The sequence below is a fragment of the Crinia signifera genome, chromosome 6 (assembly GCF_055691185.1).
Source record: "Crinia signifera chromosome 6, ASM5569118v1, whole genome shotgun sequence".
Classification (NCBI taxonomy): Eukaryota; Metazoa; Chordata; class Amphibia; order Anura; family Myobatrachidae; genus Crinia; species Crinia signifera.
In genome coordinates, this window is record NC_139222.1 from 45,439,404 (window position 1) to 45,461,549 (window position 22,146).

Sequence of the window (22,146 nt, forward strand, 5' to 3'; positions counted from 1 at the left end):
GTATGGTTTTCGGAATAATTCGGATACGGGATACTCAACCTGTATTGCAATAGCAGTTTGTGATACAATACAAAATATTTTATTTAAACAGACTATTTTTTCCCCCATTGAAACATATTTATTATTTTTCTTTTCTATTTTTAAATCATTTATTTCTGTTTAACCATTTATGCATAGTTGACGATTTATCGTCTGCTCTCTCTGAAGGATATCCTATTAGCTTCTTCCTGCCCCACAATGCACACTACAGCTCCCCGCCCCTCCTGTCCGGGAAGCCTCCTGGTGTGGCCGGACCCAGGGGCAGATTTATTAAGCTCGGTGAAGTGATAAACTGTCTGGTTTTTATCACCGGCCAATCAGCTCTTACCTGTGTAGTTATGTGCTTGGTTTGAAAAATGACAGGTAGGAACTGATTGGCCAGTGATAAAAACCAGACAGTTTATCACTTCACCGAGCTTAATAAATCTGCCCCTCAGTGACCTCCTCCTTCCTAGCAACAGCGACTTCACCTTCTGGGTGCATGGAGGAGGAGTTCGGGAGTCACTGCAGCCGTCAGCAGCAGGAGGCTTCTAGGCTTGTGAGGTGAGGGAGACCTAGAGGACCCACTCACCTGGCGCCAGTGGCTTCACCAAAGACAGTGCTTTTCAGAAGAGCTGTGCTTTGCGATACTAATAAAATATGTTAATTGCGATAATTGGCGGCATGTATCTTGCATTGTTAATACATGCCGCCCTTGGTCACTTTGGTCATTTTCATTTTTAGTACAGAAAGCATTCTAGCTTGAACACCAAAACATTACGATTCATTTTAATTGAATACACAATGGGATTTGAACTGTTACGTTGTGTGACTTCTGGATGGGAATACCAACACAAGTCTTCCAGCACAGTGCAGTTGTGATAGCATTCTTGTATTATGCTCTGTTCTAGTAAATTGCTCTGCATGTTTGGCGATTGCAGTCACAGTCCATGAATGAAGGACATGAGGCATTGGCATTAATTTAATACACAAACCAAGTGTTGAATGCTCAAATGCAAATGTGTTATTATTATAGGGTTATGCTTACTGCTCTAAATTACCCTCTACACACTACTGTCTGCTAGATGATTAATGATCTCTCCTAACACCCTGAGGGTTATGTAAGTACTCAATATGCTCTGTGAGGATGCTTGGTTAAGGCATATATCCATTCAGGTGGAGCATTCTAAAGACCCCCAGTGTACAGGCTCTAAAACAACATTGCTGTAAACTTCATTGTTTGTCTGCTTACCAGCTTATCCAATGTAGCAGGAATCCTCAAAATCCATTTCTAGTTTAGGTACTCTTTACCTAGAAGGGCGCCCATGATTTTGATCATAGGCATCGCAAGGTAAAAAATCGCGTTGGTCGCATCACATGCGACCAAAAAATCGCATGTGTGGCGAGCGCAGCGAGCCACCGTGCCCGAAGCGTGCCGAGCGCAGCGAGCCCCGCGAGGGGACGCGGATACCTGTGAAGCCCGCGAGGGGACGCAGATACCTGTGAAGGTATCCGCGTCCGCTCGTCACGCTTCGGGCTCCGTGGCTCGCTGCACTCGCCACACTTTCTATTCTCAACTCCACGCCGACGTGGATAGTGGGGGTATGAAAAGGTCGGAGGACGCGTACCGCCGCCCCTCGTGGGCTCGCTGCGCTCGCCACGCTTCGGGTTCACGTTGATCGTGGGGTGGCGTTAACAATTGGGGGGGCCCAGGGTGGCTATTTGGGGTCTGTGGGCCATTTAACATTGTTCCCTATGTTAAATCGGGTCAATTGACCCATTTAACATTGTTTCCTATGTAAAATCGCGGTAATCGCGTCGGTCGCATCGCATGCGATTTTTTGGCCGCATGCGCTGCGACCGACGCAATTTACATTTTAAAACGCATTTCTATGTAAAATCGCGGGCATCGCATCGGTCGCATCGCATGCCATTATAATGGCATGCGATGTACATGCAATGCCCGCGATGGGCGCCCTTCTAGGTAAAGAGTACCCTAGTTTATACAGTTCAGTATTTAAAATCTATACTGTAGTTCAGTGGGCATGATTTATTTCAAAAGTTTCAAAGCAATAGACAGGTGGTAGCATTTTTTTCTTTTTAAAATCCATAATACTAATTAATTAGCTTAGGTTCATGAAAATATGTTGGAAAAAAAATGTCTTTGTAATTTTGTTCCGTTTTGTATGCTGTCCATTTGCTATGTGAGCATAAGATACGATAGGGTATGGATTGTATGGTCAACCTAAAGATGGACTACAGTCATTAGGTCAACACCACTAGGTCGACATACTGCAAGGTCGACATGGGTCTAGGTCGCAACATGGGACAAGGTCGACAGGTCATTAGGTCGACACAAGCATTAGGTCAACATGGTCTAGGTCCACAGTCAAAGGTCGACATGGGGTTTTTCAGGGTTTTTTTTACCCAAATGTCGACACAGTCGACATGGACACAGGATTAAGTGCACTGCGTCCCCTCGCATGGCTCGCCATGCTTCGAGCACACTATTTTATTATCTCACCACACCCTAGTGCAGGGCTGGGCAACACCGGCCCTCCAGATGTTAGTGAACTACACATCCCAGGATGCTTTGCATTAGTTTTGCTATGTGGCCATGCTGAAACTGATGCAAGGCATGCTGGGATGTGTAGTTCACTAACATCTAGAGGGCCGGTGTTGCCCAGCCCTGCCCTAGTGGATGGTAGGGTGTGGTACTATATAGTCTTGCCTGCCAAGACTATTTTTCTAATCGATATACACTACACAGGTGTGCGCATTGGGGTCGGATCTGCATCGAATGTAGAAAAAACATTTGATTTTCTCTTCAATTTCTATTTGATTTTGCTTCTAGAATGCCTGCAGTTGGGCCTCCTCCTCTCTTGAAATGCCCCTGCTGCTCCTTATAGGTAGGGCCAACTCTACCATTAGGCAATTGGGGTGGGGATAAAGTGGGGGGCAGTAACTGAAGTTTTCACAGGGTGCAGAGAAACCTTGTGTTAAACACTGGTAGGTATTATCCACGGTGTATGTGCAAGTTTCACTAACCTCTGTAGAGTCTTCAGCCAAAGTACTCTGCTTCAGGTTCGCTGGTAATGGTGGAGAAATGAAAGTATTGGACCAGGCTTATGGATATTGTGAAAGGCCTCAAAGAGGTTGTTTTATTAAACTGGATAGGTTTGGAATGAATTAAGGAACATTGCCTGCAAGGCAGGACCATCGTGATATCAGGCAATACAATCACTACGCAAATATTATATTATATTAATATTATACATAATATTATATATTATGCAAATTAGCAAAAGTCACAGTAATTATTCCTGCAATATTCTGACTATGTGAATCGTCTTTATATATATATATATATATATATATATATATATATATATATATATATATATATATATATATATATATATATATATATATATATGGTGCCGCTGTGCACCGAAACGGCCGTCGTGTAAAGGTCTATGGTGGAGGAGGACTGGCTCTTGTTTACACTATGCTGCTACCGCTAAGTATTTAATATGCTTCTTGCTGGACTCCTCTTTTTGTCTTTTTGTCACTTTGCACTTTAAAAATTATGCCATAAAAACGTTTTTTCAAAAAATCTGATGTTGCTGGCTATCAGTTCTATATATATATATATATATATATATATATATATATATATATATATATATATATATATATTCCAAATAAGCAGAGATCACTCACCAGACTTCTTGATGCTGATAGCTTTAGGATTTATTCAAAACATCTCAGTGCAAACTTTGCACTGAGATGTTTTGAATAAATCCTAAAGCTATCAGCATCAAGAAGTCTGGTGAGTGATCTCTGCTTATTTGTAAAATATATATGGGATAATTCTGGATGGATTATTTCTGAGAAACTGGCACCCCAGCATTTGGAGAATGGATATAAATGATGTGCTGTGCAGCCTCTCTGTGGACTATATATATATATATATATATATATATATATATATATATATATATATATATATATATATATATATATATATATATATATATATATACAGTATATGTGAAAAAAGCCAGCACTCTGTTGCATGTAAGAAGTACTTGCCCCCGTGCCTTCCTCTGCTGCAGGCTGTTTCCAGGCTGGCAGAGCAGGCCCTAGCCTAAATGATGCCCTAGGCAAGATTTTGGCTGGTGCCCCCTAGCACCGCCACTAGTTCCACCACTGACCCTGCTCCCCTTTCCCAGCACCATCAACCCTCATCATAGCAGTCATCATTTTGGTGCCCCTACCCGCAATATTTCAAATAGAAACAGTGAACACATTCGGTGCGCAGCCCAAACAGGGGTGTGTTCTTGGGAAAAAAAGGGGGTGGTAGACTGCGCTTATTGATGACAGAGTGAGGAAAATTAAAAAAGTAATTTAATTGCACAATAACATGCTACAATGTAGACACATAAATTACAATAAACACAATATAAAAAGGGGGAGAAGGGGAAGGGAAAGGGATATAAAATGCTGCATCCACTGAATTAGTGATATCACCTTTGTATGTCCACAGTTCAATGTGTAACCGGAGGATGAGAGTGTCCTTTTAAGTATGGCCGCAGCGGTGCTCAGATGAAACTTCTTCCAGATTTAATAAGGGGGTTGCATGCCTCCCAATTGGAAATACGAAGTAGTGATGAGACGTCCGCGAGATGACTCTGGGTGGGTATTAGATAGGTTCTCACACACAGGACACGTGGCATCTAATAGCTCCAGCCAACTAGAACATTCTCCACACTGCAATGCTTCCAAGCAGCCTCCTCACACACAGGACACGTGGCATCTAATAGCTCCAGCCAACTAGAACATTCTCCACACTGCAATGCTTCCAAGCAGCCTCCTCACACACAGGACACGTGGCATCTAATAGCTCCAGCCAACTAGAACATTCTCCACACTGCAATGCTTCCAAGCAGCCTCCTCACACACAGGACACGTGGCATCTAATAGCTCCAGCCAACTAGAACATTCTCCACACTGCAATGCTTCCAAGCAGCCTCCCTCATCCAGCAGAAGCTTACAAGCTTTGCACGCCACTACTGCATCCGGCGGATACACTATTTCATATGCAGATACAGCCTCACTCACACACATAATATAGGCATGCTGCATATCATTTTAATCAGAAGAAGCTGCTGGTGCCCTTAGGTATTCCAAACGCCCTAGGCATTTGCCTAGTTTGCCTATGCCTAGGCAAATCACAAATCACCTCCCACTAATATCTGTAATAGCATCAGATCCATTTAAATGACTACTTTCATCTTTCACTTTCTATTAATAGATGCATAAGCATAAAACACTTAAATCATTCTGAATACCTGCTATGCAAATTTTTACTAAATACTCTATGCAATGAAATGAGACAATTTTCTAATATATTAACAAAAATCAGTACTACGCAATATAAGTTCAGTGTCAAAGTTCCTGGTCAAAAGTTCCAAGGTACCTGAGCTCAGGGTTTAGAATCCCAATGTAAGAAGGGATGGATATACATATACATGAAACCCTTGGACCTGCACTTAGTCCCTTAAACACACAAGGACGTGAATGTATTTCTGAAAAGCAGATGTTGTTGCTCTCTCTTTAACACTACCATGTAACAGGGGCGTAGGGAGGGTGGTTCCAGTGGAGCTTATGCTCCAGGCGCCAGAAAGTTCAAGGGGCGCTGTACAGCTCTGTGTCCTGTCTCTCTTCTCCTTGCTGCTGCGGCTGCTGTGAGCTGTAGATTCAGCTGCTGGCAGGCAGGGGGAGCACCTCTCAGGCTGATATTAAAAGTGAAACTTACACAGCCTGAGAGGGGAGAGAGAAACCGAGGAGCAGTCAGTGAGGAGCAGTCAGTGCCATGGCCAGCCTTTGTAAAGTGAGTGGGTGGGGGCTAAGGGGACAGCAGATATATGTGTTCACTGTGTTCCTGGCATGATATTCAGGGAAGGGGGGGGGGGGTGTTCTATTTTTGTGTGACTTATGTCTGCATTACTAGGGCAGACTCCCTGTGACAACTGTGTGGGGGGTACCTGGGGATGGGTTCACTTACATGTACATGTGACATGTCTGCCTATGAAGGGGGGCTGTGCTGGAGAGGGGTGACTCAGATCCCCCTCCAGCTAAGCCCCCCCCCACACACACACACACACCACCCCCCCCCCCCCCCCCTAATTTATAGGCAGAATATCAGACATATTCAGATTCTGAATATGTCTAACATGTTTGCCTATGCGGAGGGGGGGGGGGGGGTGGAGAAGGGAGGGAAAATTTTGGAAACCCCCTCTAAAAATCACAGACACAGCAGAGACACAGCAGACAAATGCTTGAAAGCCTGGCTTATGTGTGAAAGGGGTATACCCGGGTTTTTCCCGGATTTGAGGTGTAGTGTGAAAGGGGGTCTGTTACTAAAATCCCGGGAGTGACCTGGGTTGAAAATCCCGGGTAAACCTGGACAAAATCCCAGGTAGTATGTCTAAAAGGGGTATTAGTTAACCCCTGTTGTCCCTGCAGTTTGTGCTACAAAGCCTGTATCTGTGAGCTGCATGTTTCCAGTGATTTCTAGTCACTGACATGCTGGGACATGTAGTTCCACAGCTGTGGGGTGCCACACTTGCACCAGCCCTGCTTATAGGAAATATTTCACTCCCAGGATCCCTAGTGCTGTAATCACAAATCACATCACAAGTCTTTTTTCTGATCTTGAGGTATAGACACAGGGGTTATCTTAGATTGCCTGTGCAGGATTGGTAGGCCTGGCCCCAACGCTTCTGTTGTTTCCATGGTGCTCCTTGAAAGAGTTGTAAGAGGATAACTGTCAACTTGCACAGGCACCCCCTAATGCTGTGCAAACCCTAATGAACACCTCCCTGCAGCTGGCAATACTAGCAATATCTTTTACAGATTGAGCTGCTCTCATTTGAGCTGCTCCCTTCCCGCTGTCTGCCAGCTCTCGCCGTCTGCCAGAATGGGGCACGCACGCACAAGACACAAACGCATCCCATTCCCGGCAATGGGACACGCAAGCATGTGAGACGCTCACGCATCCCAATCCAGCCATCTAAAAGCTCTTGCCAACTATAGCGATATGGCAAGCTGGTGGAAAGGGGAGAGCGGCTCCATCTGTACCAAAAATTTTTGCTTTTTAGAACTATATTCCATTAAAAGAATAGTGGGACGCTTGGCAGCTGTGCAGTCTGCCTATACGTTATTACAGGGTTGTCTTCCCTCCCAGAATAGTGGGGAGGCTCCCGAAAATTGTGTCCCCCTCCCAGCATGGGTGGGGCTAAGGACGCAAGTCTTATCATGACGGCTAGATCAGGCCCTGCCCCCTGACATGATGTGGATAGTCTCCTCTCCAGGCTTCTCCTGGAGAGGGGACTTTAAAAGTAGGCAAGCCTGCATTAAGATCACCCTGCACCTTATCCACCCATTGAAATGTGTGCATTTCTGTAAAATCATCATAATGGGCTACAAAGAAAATGTGAACGCATCACAGATGGGCGTACACGGGGGTGTGCACACAAAATGTACGGTGCTACAACCACCTCGATCGGCGAACGCGCCGTGCATTTTGACCCAAAAACAGGCAGACGCCAAAGATAGCTCCAGACCACCCCTAGAGATACCGCATGAGAGCGGACGCCTGGGTCTGCTAATTACTCAATACACATACACCTGAATGTAATAAGCAATGCTGCAGGCTATTAAGTGAAAACCATGATTTCACTACCTGCAAGCCACACACATCCCTCAAACACATTGGAAGCTTATCTTTCTACACTTCTCTACATGTAAAGGATGGTTTTAATTTTAGGTAAGATTCATTCTTAGACAGGGCTGGGCAACACCAGCCCTCCAGATGTTGAGGAACTACACATCCCAGCATGCCTTGCATCAGTTTCAGCATGGCCACATAGCAAAACTAATGCAAAGCATCCTGGGATGTGTAGTTCATTAACATCTGGAGGGCCGGTGTTGCCCAGCCCTGTTCTAAGACCTGCTTATATATGTCATGGTAGTTATTTTATAACCATTTACACCCATTCAGAAAGTGTTTTTTTATACTTTAAAAAGCAGGACACTCAATTCACAGGAGTCGACATGTGTCAACTTTTTCACTGTAACACAAACATACCAGTTTTTTATGGCTAAGAGGGAGATCCATCCGTGCACGGTGGCGTACGCTCAAGTGTACGCCACTCCCCATTGTCGGTATTTGTGACCATCCGTGTGCGGCTGTTCTGTGGTCAGACTTTCGCTCACCGCGAGCGTACGGGAAACGTACAATGAAACGGACCATACGTACGTTTCACCGACCGAACCAGAATAAGGCCCATTATGTCCATGTCAACATTGTCCATCAACAACATTGTGTGGATGTGTTCATGTTGACAGAATGACTACATACTGTACATAACTGGCCTTTCTCATGTAAAATAAATAAGAAACAAAGCAATGAAGAAGGCAAGTCAGATGCTTGGTTGCATAGGGAGAGGTATCAGCAGTAGAAAGAAAGAAGTAATAATGCCACTGTATAGGTCATTGGAACGACCTCATCTAGAGTATTGTGTTCAGTTCTGGAGGCCATATCTCCAGAAGGATATAAATACATTAGAGACTGTACAAAGAAGGGCAACTAAAATGGTGCATGGCCTACATCACAAAACATACCAGGAAAGACTAAAATATCTTAATATGTATACTTTAGAGCAGAGAAGGGAAAGGGGGGACATGATAGAAACTTTCAAATATATCAAGGGCTTTAACAAGGTACAGGTGGGAGACATTCTTCACAGGAAGAGGAGCAGCAGAACACAAGGACATACACTGAAACTAGAGGGAGGAAGATTCAGGGGAAATTTGAGGAAGAATTACTTCACAGAAAGAGTAGTAGATAGCCTCCCATCAGAGGTGGTAGAGGAAAATACAGTAGTACAATTTAAACATGCTTGGGATAGGCATATTGATATCCTTACAAAAAAATAAGGATCAAATATGGTTTGAGGTAACATGTTTAAAAAAGGGGCAGACTAGATGGGCCAAGTGGTTCTTATCTGCCGTCAAATTCTATGTTTCTATAAGCTAATACAAATCTTGCAGATTAATTTTAGTCCTATCATTTATCATACATCTGTGCTTTAAAAAGATAAGAAAAGGTCTAGTTTTGATATTTGTTGTCCATTACACATCTCGTAGTCCTGTAATGTGTTAAACTGACTATTAGTGCAATGTATATATCCATTCTAATTCAAAATCTCTAAAATATTTGCAACAGGAAAATGGCTAAAAAGAAAGGTGGCCCCAAGGGCAAGAAAATAACACTCAAAGTGGCGAAGAACTCCATTAGGATAACATTAGATGGCAAGCGAAGACTGGACCTCTCTAAGATGGGCATTGCCGTTATACCGAAGTGCTTGTTGAAGCTATGTGACGTGGAAGAGTTAGACCTTAGTAGAAATTTAATACACAAGGTACCTGATTGGATACACCGTTTTAAGAATCTGCGCTGGCTTGACTTGCATACCAATCAAATAGATAAGGTTCCAGAATCCATTGGGCAACTCCAAAACCTCCTGTATCTCAATATTAGCAACAACAAGTTAACAGCAAATGGTGTCCCTATGGAACTGAGTCAGCTGAAGAACCTGCGCCAGCTTAACCTGGGTCTCAATACCATTGATGCTCTACCTTCTACAATAGGAGCCCTGAAAGAGCTCACAGAGGTGGGCCTTTTTGACAATCATTTGACTGCTGTACCCCCAAGCATACACAAATTGCCTAAACTGAAGAAATTGAACACGAAGCGAAACCCTATTCCACTCCCAGAAGATGAAATGGAGGCAGAGAAACAGGAGAGTATACAACGAATTAAAGACCTTTTTCTGGTGAATGAGAAAGATTTATGCAGTCCCTGCGCAACTAAGTGCCAGATGGACAGGAGCAAACTGAAGAATTTTCTAGATCTTTCGCTGAAACCTGCTTTCACAATGAAGCCAAACTCCACAGCCAGAATAAATCCAGTCGAGTTGAGATAACTATGGGTAAAACATCAATACTGTGCCTATGGAGCAAGAAGAAAGAAATACTAAATTACAGTTTGGAAACAGAGGGGAAAAAACAGTCATCTTGTTCACAAATGTGTCTTATGTTTTGCTCTAATGTATGCCATTATTTTTGATTGCTATATTTTATTCTGTGTGCAGTAAATAAATATCTACTTCTGCTTCCATTTCGTTTTATTGGTGCTCCGTGCAAAAAACTTGCAGTTAATAATGTTTTTTTTTTTATGTTTAGCACAGTGGTTCCCAAATTGTTTGCTGTGACATCCTGGGGTGCCTCAGGTCCGTTGCAGGGGTGCCTTTGATTGGTGGTCCAAGACTAATTGAAATGATTTATGGTTAATGTACAGTAATAGGCAAAAGCACTGCCAATCATAAAATATTTTGACAAACAGAAGAAAATCTTGTCCCTAGCCACATAATTAAACCTTAAGGGATGTACACATCGCCGTCGATATGAATTCGATATCTGAAGGGTCAGGTAAGCAGGCTGCTCCAGCCTGAGACTTTAAACAAGTCCCGGTCCAGCAGGGCAAGTGCTAGGGTGTCCAGCGCCCCCCTGCAAACTATAATTTTGCGCCTTCCCATTTTTTTTAAAAAGGCACACAAATAGGGCATGGTATCATAAGTAAGGCACATAGTGGTATAAAAGTACCACCAATTCAATTACACCAAACAGTAGCACAATGTTATTTATATTACACCGCATAAAGTGCCCCGATTCACATTACATCACATAGCAAAGTCCTTTCTTCACAAAGCCCAAAGTAGTGCCCCTCAAACATAATGCCCACAAGGGTGCCACTTAGACATGTAATGCACACAGTAGTATTGCTCCTTATACATGTCTCCCACAGTAGTGCCACTTAAACACATAGTGCACACAGTACTGCCCCTTACACATACGGTGCACAGTAAGATGTTGGGGAAAGAGAGGAGGGACAAATACTGGGTAGAGAGATAAAGAGGGAAGACAAATGCTGTGCAGAATGAGGGGTGGCAGATGCTGGGCAGAAACGGGGGGCAAATGCTGGTCAGATAGGGGAGGTTACAGATACTGGGCAGAGATGTGGGTCATATTCTGGACAGACAGAGAGGGGTGGCAGATTCTGAGCACAAAGATAGAGAGGGAGGACAAATTCTGTGGAGAAAGGAGGAGGACAGATGCTGGGCAAAAGAGAGGAGGGTACAGATGCTGGGCAGAGAGCAAGGTGGGACACGTGTTGTGCAGAGAGACAGAGGAACAAATGCTGGGCAGAAGGGGGGCAGGTGCTGGGTAAGGAGAGGGGGGACAGATGGTGGGTAAAGATAGGGGGACAGATGCTGGGCAGAAGGGAGGCAAATGCTGGGGAAAGAGAGGGGGGACAGATGCTGGGCAGAAGTGGGGCAGATGCAGGGCCAGGGTAACAGTGGGCCTGATGGAACTACAGCTCCAGGCCCACTCTCCAAATTTTTAAGCTGAGGGCCAGGGCTTTCCAACGAGCATGGCCCCGTGACGCTAGCCCCCGGGAACCAGAGATACTACCAGGCAAAGCTAGAACGTTTTCCCCATAATTTCAACCCCCACCCAGTTCCAATGGCTGCCGGTTCCCTCTCCGGCATCACAGAAGCTTGAGGTTGATCTCAGTCAAACCCAAATCGATTGGGCCTTCAATCTGATACAGGCTGGTCCATATGGGTTCATTGGTTCTAGAGATATCGAGGGTAAACTGATTTTTTCATTTCTGAAATTTAATTTCATGGCTGTTCATGTTGTTTGAGGACAGATTTCTCTGGAACCAAACGGCAACGGGACCAAAATCCCACATGTAAATGGGTCAGTTGGTTCCAAAGATAAAGCTGGTTGTTTAAAGGGGGGGGGGGGGGGTTCTCTCCCCCTCACACCAGAAAATGCAGGGACTAGGCTGGTGTAAAAGGGGCCAGCCCAGGAATGTCCCTGCATGATCCTGGGACCATATTCCCAAGTAAGTCCCTGCATTTTCTGGTGTGCAGGGGGTATAGTTTCAAATAGCCGGCACCTGCAGTGCTCTGAATACAACCAGGCAGCCCCCTGCTGTCTGCCCGACTGTCAATGGCTGTCATTTCTGCCTGGCAGTGGCTGTCCCCCAGTTACCGCAAGCATGCATTCCCCCTTGGCAATGAGCATGTAATCCCACATGGAAACTAGCATTGAACCCCTGGAAATGAGTGCGGAACCCCTGGCAATGAACATGTACGTAAACAGCACTTATGTAGCATAATTTTTATTAGGCATTATGGTGTTTGGCATAATACGGTGATGGGCATTATGGTGTGTGGCTTAACATGTAATAGGCATTATGGTGTAAATTTTTGCTCCTGTTTATGAAACATACTGTGCATTATTGCTCAATCTGTTTGGTATAGTGTGTATTTTGGCTCAATCCATGTGGCAAAATGTTAATTTTGCCTTAATCTGTGTGCCATAGTGTGAATTTTGGCTCAGTCGGTGTGAATTTTGGCTCATTCCATGTGGCATGAGGCAAGTACAGTATAAGCGGGTTAGTATTGTGTTGCATGATTTTTATTAGGTGCTGAATTGCTGTCTACCAAGTTTCATCTTTCAGTATTTTTTTTATGACTGGAGTGCCGCCTCACCCCACAAGTATTTTAGGACATTGGCATCCTGTGTGTGCACCTTTGGAGGGCACCCACCAGTATATCTCCCTGCATTTTTCCTATACAAGCCCCCTGCCTTTTCCAGGCATATATAATTAGTTTAAAGGATTTACACTAATAGAGACACACCCATGAGCAGACCACCCAAACAGAACACTGGTCAAGCCCCCCACATTATTAGGTGCTGGCCACAACCCCTATTATTGCGCATAATAGGCCATTGATAATTTTCAGCTCCAGGCCCATTTAGACCTTAGTCTGGCACTGTTGCCAGCCCATCAACCCCTTCAGGACCTGCCCAGAGAGACTGCCCCAGTTTCCACCTAATAGCACCCACAGTACTCCTGAAGCCCAGGCAGTGCATATCAGTCAGCAGTGGCCCCTTCTTGTCCCTACGTGTGCAGCAGCCACAGATAGCTCAGCCCATGTCACACAGTGCAAATTTCCCAGGTTTAATTCCTCACATTGGGGCAGATGTATTAAGCCTGGAGAAGAGATAAACTGGAGATAAAGTGGAGATAACTTGGAAGAGTTAACGCACCAGCCAATCAGCTGTGTTTGAAATATGACAGTTGAGATCTGATTGGCTGGTGCGTTATCTCCTTCCACTTTATCTCCAGTTTATCTCTTCACCAGGCTTAATACATCTGCCCCAGTGGGCCTTAATCACCTCCCACTACAAAGGCATGTTGCTCACAGAAGGCTGCAGGAAGAGGAAACCTTACAGCTAGCAGCACAGGAAGAGACAGGCACTGTTCAAGGAGGTATTGTATAGTCACAGCACCCTCCATTAGAAGCCTATGCTGTACATTACAAATGACTGCTCCATAGCACCACCATTACAAGTGCCTGTTTGGATTACAAATACCATGCACCATTTTGCTTCACTTCACGGTTTCATCTGGAAGACATTAACCGGCACATGGCTGAGGTAGCGCCACCTTGCGGACAATTACGATATTACCGCCTATTAGTGACAGTGTTACTTTGCTTAATATATTGAATTGTAATGTCTATATTTGAATGTTTGCAAATATATGTGCTTTGTGCCAGTGTTTGATAATAGGATTTACTGTATATGCCTTTGCAGTTACTGTTATTGAGTCCACAATAATAACCATACATCAGGGTTGCCTACTTTTTAAAAATCATTTCAGGGAGAAATAGAAAATCCAAGGGGCGGTCCTTGCATCACTAGGGGGTGGGCCTTGCATCGCTAGGGGGCGGGCCTTGCATCGCCTGGGGTCCCTACAGTATTTTGATAAGCATGCATCAAATTGGTAGTGGGGGCAGTGCTGGGAGAACAGGCAGAGGGCAAGGAATGAATAGTGTAGTGGGGACAGTGCTGGGAGACCAGTCAGAGGGGAGTCAGGGGGAGGGTAAGGAATGAGTAGTGGGGACAGTCTAGTGCTAGGAGATCAGGCAGAGGCATGGGCTGGCTAGCAAATTTCAGCGCAGGTGGGAGCACATAGAAGAACCCCCCACACACAAACACACACCCCAGTGCAGCCAGGATTTAAAAAAAGAGCTATCTATATCTATTCTAAGTTACTTGTAAAAGCAATGTTGTTCACTTGTAAAAGCAAGGCTGTTCAGCCCTTTTCCTTGCACCGCCCTCTGGCTCTCCCCTTGTACCCTGTTCAGGGCCGGCGCTACCCACTCAGCAGCTCCTGCAAAGCAGGGAGGCGCCATGCTGAAAAGGCGCTGTCTCCCTCCCTGCTCTGCTAAAGCTGCCTCAGCCCTCACTGTCACTGCCTCCTGCACGCCGCCCGCAGTGCCTGTCTGACAGCGTGCGGCAGTATGGAGAGGCTGAGCAGCTCCCTGCACCGCGCACACACTGTCCTCCTCCTGAGAACTGCCCCCTCTTCCTCACGGACACTTGCGCTGAGGCATGTAGCACTGTCTGTGAATGCCTGGATGACATGTCTTGTCCAGATCCTCCCCTTACCCATTGCTCCCTGTGCCTGTCAGCTTTTAATCCATCGACGGACAGGCAGCAGCACCGCCTCACCTTCCTTCCCTCTTCTCAGTGTGCTGTGCCAGTGCCACTGCCAGTCCTCAACACTCCGCCCCCTCTATCTCCTCCCCTCTTCTCCCATCTCCTCCTTCTCTCCCCTCCTTTCCCTCTCAGTCACGAGAGGGGTGTAATGTGCTGCACATACTTTTTGTACTGCTTTAGGATCGCATCCCATCGCACACACACATGCCGTGCGATGCGATCTAGCCCATAACGTGATTCTCGCAGTGTGTATGGGAACCTTTAGTGCCTGCAACATTTTGCGGACGCAGCATTGAGATGGTGTATGCATACATGTACATGCACCCGAGATCCTCAATAGGATTGGATGTTGCATATATTCCCACAATCGGGCTGCAGCTTGTTGCAATGGCAATGTGAAAGGGTGCAAAATGTATGGTTTGCAGGAGGGCGCCGGACACCTTAGCCCCGGCCCTGACCCTGTTATAGCTGCGGGGGTCCAAAAAGCGCAGCAATCACAGCAATCCTCTGTCTCCTGGGCGCAATATGCACAATAAGATAAGCCAGCCCCAGGACAGTGACATGCGGTACACTGCCCCCCTGCCCAGCCGCCTCTGCCTGAGAGGAGAGTCAGTAGTCAGGGGAGAGAGGCCGAGCAAGGAAGGCAGTAGTCGCGGGGACAGTGAATACACTTACCCCACCGACCCGGCATACACCTGCGCTGTTCAACTTCTTCCTCTCTCCTCAATTGCCGATGCAGCGTTATCGCGTCGGCGCCAGCGGCATATAGCGCATGCGCAGTTAATACAGCGCAAGCGAGGGGGCAGCTGCGGGGGAAAGGGACCCTCTTCCGGGAGTCCGTGAGACGTCCCAGTATTCCGGGAGTCTCAAGGACATTCCGGGAGAGTCGGCAACCATGCCATACATTGTGTTAATGATTATTGCATATAATTGACCTTAACAATATTTGGTTTGCAGAGGTGACTAGTGGTTTCCTGCATAATAAATATTGTTTGTCACAACATTCTCTCATGCACCCTGTTTTAACTTATTTTTCTTAACTTATGTTAATTTCCCTAGATGCTTTGCAACAGGTGTGTTGGTAATTGCTTTACCTTTAAAAGAATAGTTGCTGTGAGCACTAGACCAGATAGCATGCCTGTAATCAAACATTAATGTGATAGCTATGTTTATGTTAATAATTTTGAGCAATAGTGTTAGGACCTGCAGAAAAGTGGGGTCCTGTTAAAAGTATATATAAAAATATACACACAATATATTGATTTACATATGTGTCTCTGGAGTGCCGTCATTGCTTTTTGACTATATATATAACAATCTGTAATCCGGCACTCCCAAGGACCGTATCCCTCGCGGGTCCCGGTGCCCTCACGGAAATGGAAGCACAACAACGCTGAAGTTCGGCACTCAGAAAATGAAGACTGAGCAGGTATCTCAGTAACGTTTCAGTTTAATGTTAAAACTGTTTTCAAGCTGACATGCAAGTGTACAATGACTTATCTAAATACACAAACTTGCTGCCTCTCCTGACGCTGGAGCCCGCCTCCAGAGCGCACCGCCCATCGGTGTCATACCCGCTACTGCCAATGATCTTAATCCGTCGGCCCGGCGTCCCCATCAGGTGCTGTGTTCTTGTTGCTAAGCACACCAAAAAACACACCGTGTTTAGACAATTATATACAAACAAATTGAAAGACAATAGCACAAAAGATAATAATCGGTTACTAATATAACTAAGCCATACATATTAGGTTTACAAGAAACTACTTTCGTGTCAGAGACGACGCTAGGCCACGGGGCTGGGGGTATGGCTTAGTTTCATCTCTGACCCGAAAGTTCTTTGGGTGACCTGTTGCTGCTGATCCTCATGGCCAAGTGGAATATACTGCACCACTGATGCCAAGTGTAACTGGCGAATTGCTGACAACTGCCGCTGAGTGTAACCGCTCCTACAACTGTTGCATGTAGCACTGTCTGCGAATTAACTGTGATGTTTTAGTACCGCCATTTGTGGTACGTGATTCCTGTCTGCATTACTACCTATATGTGTGTTTTCAATAAAAGTTTTAAGACTTTTTCATGCACTATGGAGCGCTCTCTCTTATTGCTATTCTAGAAAATTCCTGTGGGATTCAGGACTGCCTCTGAGAGGTGTTGAGTGGAACTGCCAGGCAAAATTGGAAGCCTGTGTGCCATTTAATCAAAGTATTGGAGTTTGGCTATTCTACTCCCTACACACTACCTATTGGGACACTGGTTTGAACAAAGCAATTCCTATTATTGCGCACTGTTGTTTGTTCTCTCTCTCTTTTTATATATATATATATATATATATATATATATAAATATATATATATATACACATATATATATATATATATCAGGGAAGTGGGGGGTGATTGGGGTGCGCTACCTAGTATAGAAACTGTACCTCCCAATAAAACATTACAATTTCAAAACAGAATACACATTTCTGAAATAGTGTTCTTGTATTTGAGGATGTTCCCAATGAATAAGCTCAGTCCATCTCTGGGTAAATAGTTCTTTTATTGGTGAAGAAACTCGACGCGTTTCGTCTCTAAGACTTCATCAGGGGTAAGAACCAATGGGTGAGTGGATTTTGTGTGGCTGGTCCTATTTGAAGTTTCTGCTGATCACAGCTGATGCAAATAAAATAAATATCACCAAGTCCTTCTTGATGGGGCTCAATTAAATGGAAATTTCTGAGTTGAGAGTCTAGTGTAGGTTCTTATCAAGAACAATATCAGGACGCTCTCTCTGCAGTATCCTCCTCGCTCTGCATTCAAAATGAGAAACTCATTCTCATTTTGAATGCAGAGCGAGGAGGATACTGCAGAGAGAGCGTCCTGATATTGTTCTTGATAAGAACCTACACTAGACTCTCAACTCAGAAATTTCCATTTAATTGAGCCCCATCAAGAAGGACTTGGTGATATTTATTTTATTTGCATCAGCTGTGATCAGCAGAAACTTCAAATAGGACCAGCCACACAAAATCCACTCACCCATTGGTTCTTACCCCTGATGAAGTCTTAGAGACGAAACGCGTCGGGTTTCTTCACCAATAAAAGAACTATTTACCCAGAGATGGACTGAGCTTATTCATTGGGAACATCCTCAAATACAAGAACACTATTTCAGAAATGTGTATTCTGTTTTGAAATTGTAATGTTTTATTGGGAGGTACAGTTTCTATACTAGGTAGCGCACCCCAATCACCCCCCACTTCCCTGATTACTACACCATTCCTCACTAACAGGAGGAATTTTGGTGGTGCTGCACACACAACCCAGCGCAACTCAGAGTCAAAAACCCTTTCTTATATATATATATATATATATATATATATATATATACTAGAATATATATGTAGAATAGAATCCCAACACTCTCCCATCCATGCGGACTGTTTTTTTATTGTTCCTGTGCCCCCTTTGGCTAGAGAAGGAGCCTTGTGCAGTGGTCGAAGAAAGTGGCACTCTGGAGACTCAGTTGCAGGTGAAAAACAGGTGATTAAAATTACGTTTTTCACCTGCAACTGAGATTTGGCCAAATTGATATAATCAAGTATGATACCTTTTTATAGAGCACCACTAGTGCCCAAGTGTTATTCATTTTCAATTTGGGATATTATCCACCAGTTTACATTTGATACCAATTGCTAAGTCCAGCTACTGTAAGTAAATTATCAAGGGTCCCGTTTGGATCAATTACCTGTGTTAACTTCTGTTATACTATCTGTGGTAGCTGCAACATCACGTACTTCACATTAAGGTTAAATTGTATACCAATTTTGTAGGTACCTACCTTTTTCCACATCGAAAATTGTGTCCAGTGTGTTACATCTCAAAATTGGGTATGTAGTAAAAAAAAAAAAAAACTTCTTACACACCCTGAATATTTTCTTATCCACGTCTTACCATGCTCATACTGTATCCTTATTTATTTACCATCTGAATTTCACAGACCCTATTCGATATATTGTATATTTTAAGACATCAAACTTTTGGGATCAGCATACCGCATGCTCGGTATGTATCGTTATGAATTTATATTATTAAAAGTTTTTATTGGTACTTTACTATGTGATTCCACAATTAAGGCATTCTTTACCACCCACAGTTTACCCCTGATGAAGTCTTTTGAGACGAAACACGTAGGGTTTGGAGTTTAAGCCATGTTGTTTACCATCATGTGAACTGCAATCAAATGGATGTCAACATTTTTCACATTTTTAATAAAACAACTTAATTGATATCTGATCTGAATTGAATCTCGCCTGATTGAGAAATATTTGATCCTATGCTGATCTAATCTCTTAAAGGTGGTGGGATTTGATAGCACGTCAATAGGCGTAGATGTCACTTGCTCAGCATGCAGGTGGTATGTGATGCTAACCTGAAAATTCTCAGTGTGGTTGGAGGCTACCCCAGGAACTGCCCTGATGCTGATATCCTGCATCACTCTGGCCTTTGGGATCGTTTCCAGGAGTGCACCATGCAGAGGGCTGGTTACTTGGTAAGAACATTTGCACTTTATATACATGTGTTTGACTCTATCTATAGTGTAAGCAGAAAACATCTAAAAACTAGCCCAAACACCAGTATACTGGTTGGCTTATGCAGTGACTATTCCTTTAACTCATGTACATGTCAGTTATATGTCAAATGACATGTTGCTAAGGGCAACCAATGTGAATGGGCAAATTTTGAACTATTGAATTACACCAGATAGAGATAATTATGCTGATACAGCAGAATTTCGCAGGAATTTTGATATGTTAAATGTACTAAATCAAAGTGTTTACCCCCCCCCCCCCCCCAAATACAAAAAAAAAAAAACTTAATTTACATTATAATTTTTTATTTCAATGTCCCCATTGTTTTAGAGCAGGCATGTCCAACGTTGGCCCTCCAGATGTGTTGAAACTACACATCCCAGCATGCTTTGCAATAGTTTTAGCATTCTCTAATAGCAAAACTGTGGCAAAGCATGCTAGGATGTGTAGTTTCAAAACATCTGAAGGGCCAACGTTGGACATGCCTGTTTTAGAGGATTAAGGCCCATCACCTAATACATGCTGGATGGAGAGCCTCTCAGCCAGCTCAGGGAATTTCCAGATTCCCTGAGCTGGTGCAGGCTGGCGGAGAAGCACGCCACCTGATGAGGATGCATGAGCATCTCACATGTGTCCCCCATCAGCACAGCGCAGTATGGCAGTGGGCAGCTATTTTGCGTATCTCTTACAGACACGTTGGCACACAAAGGGTTATTGTTGAAAGAAAAAAGAGTGCATACTGCGCTTGGTGAGAAGCTCAATAATACCACTTTCACATTGCAAAAACCTGCTTTCAACCCGATTTTCTAAACGTGTCTTAAAACTGGTCAAAAGCCAGTTAAACCCCTTTCATATTGCATGATGTAAAGGTATATTGCAGTTTAAATACCGTTTTGTACCTTTCAGATTCAACCCGTTTCACCCATAGAAAGCCATACAATGTCATTTTAAATGTTTTTTTCCTGCTTGTGGGCGGGGATCAAGTGTGGTTATCATTTGTAGCAAATACCGATTCTGAGCTGTTCAGACTGCAGGGGAAACGGCTCAGAAACGTGTAGGATCCTGCTTTTAACTAGAGATGTGCACCGGCCACTTTTCGGGTTTTGGGTTTTGGGTTTTGGGTTCTGATTACCTTGAGGTTTTGGGTTCTAATGGGTTTTGGCAAAACACCTCCTAAGTGTTTTGTGTTTGGATTTATTTGGGTTTTGGGTTCTGATTTTTTTGTTAAAAAAAGCCTAAAAACAGCTAAAATGGCAGAATTTGGTGTTTTTTTTGCTCCTACGCTATATTGACCTCAATAACATTCATTTACACTCATTTCCAGTGTATTCTGAACACCTCACACCTCACAATATTGTTTTTATTGCCAAAGTTTGCACTGAGGTAGCTGGATAACTATGCTAAGCCACACAAGTGTGCGGCACAAACACGTGGCTCATGTAAGAGTGGCACTGCAGCGGCAGACATGATGGCAGTTTAAAAAAATAGGCCCATAAAAGATCTGGCTTGATCATGCACTGTTTACCATGTGCAGCCAAGGAGCGGTGGGCATTTTGTGCAGCACAGAGTTTGTCTGCAAGTGTGTAACTGTTTCGATCACTTTAACATCCAACAAGACCCCTATCTGGCTTGATTGTGATTATGATTATTTATAATTAATTTCATCTGATTTTTAATTTGGTGATTAGTAATATTATTCATTTATTATTTATTATTACCATTCGTCTCGTCAATCATTGCCTAATGGGTGGAGGGGAGGGGGCTAATCAATGACTAGGTGGCAGCTGGAAGAGTTCTATCTGGCTGCGACTTCTGTAACTCTATTGATCGCTAGGGTGGATTCAGGTGATCTGGCTCGCTAGGCGGGTGTTCCCTTTGCTCACTGCTTCACATGCGTCCCTCGTGAAGCTGTGCGCTCTGTCGAGGAGGATGTCCTTTGCCGGTAGAGAAGTACTGATCTTCTCTCAAGGTGTTACGACTCGTAGCTGCACTCCCCTGCTACAACCTCAAAACAAGCACCAAGACCCCTATCTGGCTTGATTGTGCACTGTTTACACAGTGCAGCCGAGGAGCAGTGGGCGATTGGTGCAGCAATCAATTACTCTCATTAGTGGAATGCAATCAGTTGTATGCATTTAAAAGACAAGTCCCTCATACGAATGACTCTCAGCAGTGGGCACCAGACCAGACAGGTTGATGAAGCAGTACTAGACACCACACGGTAGATAAGTCAGTACTAGGCACAAGACCGGTAGATAAGGCAGTACTAGGAAGTACTAGGCACCAGACGGTAGATACGGTAGTACTAGGCAGTGGGCACTAGACCAGACAGGTAGATGAGGCAGTATTAGTTGTGTGTGTATCTGTTTTGGTCAGTTTAATATTTAACAAGACCCCTATCTGGCTTGATTGTGATTATGATTGATTGATTATTAATTAATTTTTTGATGTGATTGATTCATGGTCGAAACCCCGTTTAACAACCTGGTTGATCCTGACCCTGATGTGCAGTTTGTCTCTGTGCTGAAAGGTCCCAATCTCAAATGGCAGCCCACTACAGGATACCCCCTGTGCCCCTGGAGTACCCCCAAAGAAGTTTAATTGCAGCCAATGCTGCTCAGAGGAAAACTGCAGGGATGTGAGGGGTTAAACAGCCCCAGCTCAGTCCACGTGCAGGGAGCCTGACACCCCACTGATTGGCTGCCCAGGGAGTGTGGCAGTCCACCCCTGGTGTACTCTTGTGCCCCCAAAGAGATTTTAATTGCAGCCAATGCTGCTCAGAGGAAAACCTCCTTTGCTTGTGGAAGCTGCAGGTCTGTGAGGGGTTAACAGAC

General features: G+C 44.3%; 1 protein-coding gene across 1 annotated transcript; it reads left to right on the top strand.

Annotated features, from left to right (window-relative positions):
• Positions 1-5,794: 5,794 nt before the first annotated feature.
• Positions 5,795-10,563, top strand: LRRC18 (leucine rich repeat containing 18). The gene is made up of 2 exons (XM_083145376.1): positions 5,795-5,914; positions 9,314-10,563. The coding sequence occupies exon 2, from the start codon at positions 9,318-9,320 to the stop codon at positions 10,071-10,073; it is 756 nt and encodes a 251-aa protein (XP_083001502.1). The 5' UTR covers positions 5,795-5,914; positions 9,314-9,317; the 3' UTR covers positions 10,074-10,563.
• Positions 10,564-22,146: the final 11,583 nt, after the last annotated feature.

Coding starts and splice junctions, on each gene's coding strand:
- LRRC18 (XM_083145376.1), top strand. CDS start 9,318: ATGGCTAAAAAGAAAGGTGGCCCCAAGGGCAAGAAAATAACACTCAAA.